This window comes from Solanum tuberosum, unplaced genomic scaffold, assembly GCF_000226075.1.
Source record: "Solanum tuberosum cultivar DM 1-3 516 R44 unplaced genomic scaffold, SolTub_3.0 scf00789, whole genome shotgun sequence".
Taxonomy (NCBI): domain Eukaryota; kingdom Viridiplantae; phylum Streptophyta; class Magnoliopsida; order Solanales; family Solanaceae; genus Solanum; species Solanum tuberosum.
The window spans coordinates 26,540-32,852 of NW_006239696.1; the positions used below are offsets into that span (position 1 = coordinate 26,540).

The window sequence follows — 6,313 nt, forward strand, 5'->3', positions numbered from 1 at the left end:
CACTGGGCATCGGCGCCGGCGCCGGCTGTAACATCGGAGCTCCTCCTCCGTCACCGACAGCAGCCTTCCCACTGCCAGAAGAATTCGGCTCCATTCACGATAACTCTGCCTCAAACCGGAACAAGTCGGGTCGGGCCGAATGAAATCAAACTCCGACGATAAATACACTACATATATATATGCTATGCGTCAATTGAATTTGGAATGTCATCCATGGACGGAGGTCGAGAAAAAACCCTAAGTTCTTAGAGAGAGAAAGTGCAAGTGAGTGAAGTTTTTAGAGAGAGAAAATGATGACTGAGAATGAATAAAATTGGACCGGCGGAGGAAAAAATGGACTGAACTGGTTATTATAAAATAAATAAATTGCAGTGACCGCAGTAGAGGTGAAGAGAATGACCAATTTACCCCTCTTTATTTTGTTTTGGACTGGAATTCACGGGGTAAGAGTGAAAGCCCACTCATTTTTAAATAGGAATAAGGTTGACTACGTACCATTTTCTCACAATCTATGATTATATTAGATTTGTTATTGTTACATTTTATGTCATGTCATTTTTAACAATTGTGTATCGAACTTAATGTTATATATAGATAATTAAACAATGTACCAATTGATAATTTAATCATTTATGAAGAGTTTCTTTTTATTTATTTTTTTGATAAAATTGATAATATATGAAGAGTTGGAAGTTAAAGATTGAAAATGCATCAATCAAACTAGTCACGTGAATATAGGAAAATATTTCACTTCAACATGTTCAATTAAATCTCTTGTAAGGACTAAAATCAAATTTTGTTTGTAATTGAGGAAGCTAAAGTCTTAATTAATGTATAGTCTTACAAGTGATAAAATAAAAGCAAAAAAATAATTTGGGGAGTAAATAATTGATATTAATGGTAAAAATAAGAAAAAGTAATAATTTAATTTTTAATAATATATTAAAAGTGATAAAATAAAAACAAAAAGAAAGGGACCATATTCGGGAGAATTGAACCCGACGTGAATCGAACACGCAACCTTCTGATCTGGAGTCAGACGCGCTACCATTGCGCCACGGATCCCTAATGATTTTATATTTCAATATAAGAACCACTACTTGCTTATGCTTTTAAGTTGAACTTAAATTCTCTCTTCTTCTTTTTTTGTTTCTCCCGTATTGGGGTCTGACCAATTTTAAATTCGCATATTAAAATTAAAAATATTTATTTTTAAAGGCTTAAACTCGAGATCTTTAGCTTAAAGTGGAGGAATTTCATGTAATATTTGCATGTTTTACCCTTCAAGTGGACTTGTCAAGTTTATGACTAGTGGGGTGTGTATAAGTTCTTTGGAAACTGAAGTCATATCCAGATATAAACGTGGAATATTATGATATGAATAAACTTATGCTTGACGAAAAAAGTAGTTTGTTATGAGAGGATATATCTTTTAGCAATCAAATTTATGTCTAATATGAGACACACATTCTTTAGAATCTGAAATCATGCTCAGACTTAACTTATGGAATGTTATGATACGAAAATATAAATCTATGTCATGTTTCTAAATGGTTTGTTCAAACAGTCATTGTTACTCAAAAGTGTTTTTAAAATTTATTGACTTAACACAAACGTCTTCTCACCAAAAGTACTTTTCTGAATAAAAAAATACTTTTAAAATAACATACATTCAAAATAAGCTAATTTTGAAGTTTGGCAAACATGTTTTTAGTCCTGTTGCATCTGAAATTCAATGATTATGAGCACATAAAATGTAAGGCAGAATCTTAATTGATTTCTTAAAATTCAAAAAATCGCTGTTGTAAACTTTGAAACTGGAATGTTATCAATTGGAGTTTGAAGTTTATTATGTCTTACAAACTTCATTAGTTAAAAACATTTTTAGATCATTAGTTTGGTCATTTTAAGCCATGGTAATTTATAATAATATATCGTGACTTGAAAGGACTGAGATAATGATCTATAAATTTGTTTTCAAGCTTCACAAGTGATTTAATGTATGTATCAAACTAAGTGATTCTGCGACAATATTGGATTGAATTATGATTGGAATGAACAACAATCTTCTAATTTACAAATTCAACTTAAAAGATCAAGACGAAATTCTTTTATTTTTATAGTTATATTGCAAAAGCTTAGAGGGAAGACATTCTGAAGTTTGCAATTGCAAATATTGTACTAGAAATGTTAATAAAACATGATATGAATAATATATATAGCATAGTTTTATATGAATTCTGACAAATTTATAGTTATTTAGCGACAAAGATTTTGGCCAATTCACTTTTAAGAGTGCATCCCTGCCTTTATGGTTGAGTAAGGTTTATGATATATAAGGACTTTACAAAGTAGAATGTGTCTGACAAAGAGGATCTTGTTAGGTAAATCATTAGAAGTGTACAAGTTCCTAATGTCCCTTAGTGTGAGCCCTTGTTTCCTTTCTTTTCATATTGTTCACATGAAAGTCAAAGGGGACATTTCATATGCTACTTAATTAGGTTACTTTGGCAAACTCTTTAGTTGACGAGGTTTTTGTTTCACATCAAATGATGTTATACCTAAAATATTCAACTCCCTTATCGTTGCAACTTGTCTTTCTTGAGAGCAAGATATGCATTTTCTGGTTTTTGGTGTTTGCTTTGTGCAGGTTAGTTCTGTCAAATTATTTTGTATTTATACATATTATGAGAAATTGATGCTTTAAATTTGTTTGGATCAACCCTGCTTGCTTTTCTTTGTTATAATTACTAACGTTATATTTTTGATAGATGATGAATACACTCTCTATTCCAAGCTTGTTTATAAAACTCCACAGTGAGCTTGTCATCTCTTTAAGCTCGTGTGGTCTTTTACTCTGATAGTTATTACATTGAAGACACAGTGTCCTTTACTTGTGTTATTATTAAAAGGGAAAAGAACAAATATACCCTCGAACTTTTGAAAATGGTATGTCAATACCCTCCGTCATACTTTTCGTCCATCAGAGCCCCTGCCGTTCAATAATCGATGCACATTTGCCCCTCCCACTAACGGAGCACTCAGTTTGTACACGTGGCGCAATCCTAAGCCACAATCCGAATTGACCAATTATTTAATCCAAATTTCAAAAACACCCGCTCATGACCCATTCAACCCACCTGATTTACCCACAAATAAACTATGGACCAATTCAACCAATGTATCGACCACTGCCACCGGAGACACCAAAGAACCCATGAAATTTCTATTTCGCTCTTTTCCAGAGAGCCGTCCAGAACCAATTCAGATGGATGTTAAATTATTAAAATAATCAAAACAAAACTAAGAGAGAGTAAAATCAGTCCCTCTGTGAAAGCAAAAAATAAATTCAATACACTGATGTTTTCAAGAAATCATAAAGTAACGGTGACAAGTTGTGTCACCATTAATGTCCCCAAACTCAAAGAAACTCTTGGTTTTCCCATAAATCCAAAAAAAAAAGAGTAAAACCCACCAAAAAACTCCAAAAATAAAAAATGGGTTTCACTTGAAAACATAAATAAACAAACAAACAAAAAAATCATTCCTCTGAGCAGTGAAGAAAGGTACTTACAAAAACAGACATAATGTGTTCCATAATAAGCTGAGAAGATTCAGAAGATGCAAAAGAAAAAGGGTTGCCGAAAACAATGGCGGATTCATCTAACTCGGCGGCAATATCCTCCGGTACCACTACCACTCCCAATATAAGAAAGGGCAGCATAAAAAAGTGATTTAGGTAAAACTCGAGGAGGAGCTAAAGTTTTAGAGACTTCAAAAACAGAGACTCCAAGAACGAGATAGAAATTTCATGGGTCTTTTGGTGTCACCGACGGCGGTGGCCGGTACATTGGATGAATTGGTCCATAGTTTATTTGTGGGTAAATCGGGTGTGTTGAATGGGTCATGGGCGGTTTTTTGAAATTTGGGTTAAATAATTGATCAATTCGGGTGTGGCTTAGGATTGCTCCACGTGTACAAGCCGAGTGTTCCGTTAAGTGGGAGGGGCAAATGTGGGCTGATTATTGGACGGCAGGGGCTTTGATGGACGAAAAGTATGACGGAGGGTATTGACATACTATTTTCGAAAGTTCGGGGGTATATTTATCCTTTTTCCCTTATTAAAATGTACAAAACGTGTTGTGATTTGTCTTGTACACTATTAGTTATTTTATTAAGAATGTAGGTTTATTTATGTTATTACTAAGACAAGGACACAAGTATTTTGATGTTAAGGTTATGTTTGATGAAGAAGCTTTTATCGGAGTAACTTGGTGTTGAGGAATCCCTTGTAGCATGGTGTTTTGTTTCACTTTAATTTATGGTAGTGTATTGTATCACACAGCTGCTATTTGCTACATGAGCTCTGGGATCGCAAGAGTCATCATGAGGCAATACCTCCACGATTGTGTGTGTCTAATGTGGTTGGTTTAACCACAAGTGAAGGTTCTTCGGTGCATTGATTGCGCATGAATAATATTATAGCAGCTTTAGAACAAGCTCTCATAGTTATATAATTATTCAGCGAATAGGTTAAACGCCTCCAATGCTTATAAATATAAGCTTTTGTTTGGCTTGTTACTAATAACTCTTTGATTTTCTATTAGCAATGAGTGCGAGAATGAGTGGACATTTCTAGTACTCGGGCGTTTATAAGATTTTCCAATGCTACGTAATGATGAAACACACAATATGCTTCGTCAAAACCAACACACTTGTTCTCTTTCTATTAACAAAAAAGTTAAAAAGAAACAAAATAAGGTTAAAAAAACAAACATTTTTTCACACCCCTTTTTTGAACAAGGAGGGTATTTTTCAATTTAAATGATGGTATTGATTAGAGATTAGTTTTTTAGAGTCACCACTTGAAATTGAGTTATGGTGTTTCGAGTCACCTTTTTGAATCTCTAATCAAAAGGAAATGACTCTTTATTTGATTTGCGAAATAAAAGACTGAGTAAAGAATTATGTTGACCAAAGGGAAGGCATTAGGCACCCCTCGAGTCCCGTGTTTCTAGCACTGTCGTTTTTACTAATTTATACTTACTTTAAACTAATTTTTGGATAAATTGTCCACCGGCCCTAAATCCTCGCATGTTATTATTGAAATTCATTAATCTCAAATCGGATGCATAACTGCATTCTCGATTCTTGACATATAAATAACTTAAGAGCATAACGATTTTCTTCTCTCGATTGCATTACCTACTATTCTTTGTCTATGAATTTTAGTTTACCCTATAAAAATTAATACTCCCTATGTCCCTAATTACTTGTCCATTTTGACAAATCAAGAAAGGACAAAATATTTTTACCTATTATACCCTTAATTAATTACTTTAAAAAAGGTAGAACTTCTTGAAAATTTTAAGTTTTTAATTCATCCACTTCATAATTAATAGGGGTAAAATGGTTAACTCACTGTGTCAATAATTGCTTTCTTAATAGGTGTGTCAATTCAAAAGTGGATAAGTAATTAGGGACATAGGGAGTATAAATAATTTGGTCAAGGTGCATCACTGCATCTTTGAATCTTCTTGAAGTGTCTCAAAAAGATGTGCAGTCACATTCTTTATTGAAACCCATTTTCATTTATTACTTTTTGTTTTTAATAAAAATAAACTTTATACTTGTCTAACATTAGAGGTATGTATTCGTCTATTGCAAATTTAAGATTTCTATTTTTTTTTTTTATTTTCTTTTTTTTTTTTGCATTTTGGATTAATTTGCAACTCATCCTATTTCCTTATTGTTGTTTTAATTAATTAATTTAAGTCTATAAGCTATAGATTTAGACAGAGCTAATCTTATAAATATCAAATGTAGAATTGCGTTAATTTTAGGTAACGTTTTGTAATCAAAGGATAAGACTCAACTCAACACTTTATTAACATAAAAATCTATAAAGCAATGCAAATATTATAGTGTATTCTCCCCAACCATTTTTTTTATGAATAAAAAAAGTAGCTTGATTCTAACCATTAAATAAAAAACAAATCAATATGAAAACAATATACAATTGAACATCTATATGAATTAAATATGCATCACCCTATTTATTTTTCTTTGACAAACAATTGAGAGCCTCAATACACATTTTTGTAAAAATTGTTTATTCATAGAAAACAAGTTTTGAAATTCGTTAGAAATTATCCGTAAAAAAAAGAAGAAGTTAAAAGTTAATATGTTTCTCGCGTAGGACATGAATCCTAAAAAATGCTTAGACGAAAATACCTTGGATAACCTATTAATTACCATAAACATGGCATTCCTCTTCTTCATATTGATATTCCCTAAAGAATACTTAGGACCC

The 6,313-nt window shown here is 32.4% G+C and overlaps 1 protein-coding gene and 1 non-coding gene across 3 annotated transcripts in view; both read right to left on the reverse strand.

The window, feature by feature from the left end:
- The window catches only part of LOC102591896 (heat shock factor protein HSF8), a 6,951-nt gene extending 6,614 nt beyond the window's left edge, over positions 1–337 (reverse strand). Inside the window, exon 1 of one of the 2 annotated variants that reach the window (XM_015305425.1) lies at positions 24–337. In XM_015305425.1, coding sequence (XP_015160911.1) covers positions 24–94 — 71 coding nt within the window. In that variant the 5' untranslated portion in view covers positions 95–337. The other variant, XM_015305423.1, reaches the window with a different exon arrangement.
- Positions 338–993: 656 nt separating this feature from the next.
- On the reverse strand, positions 994–1,065 carry TRNAW-CCA (transfer RNA tryptophan (anticodon CCA)). Its single transcript has one exon. It is a non-coding gene; the product is annotated as a tRNA-Trp (tRNA).
- Between the last annotated feature and the right edge of the window lie 5,248 nt (positions 1,066–6,313).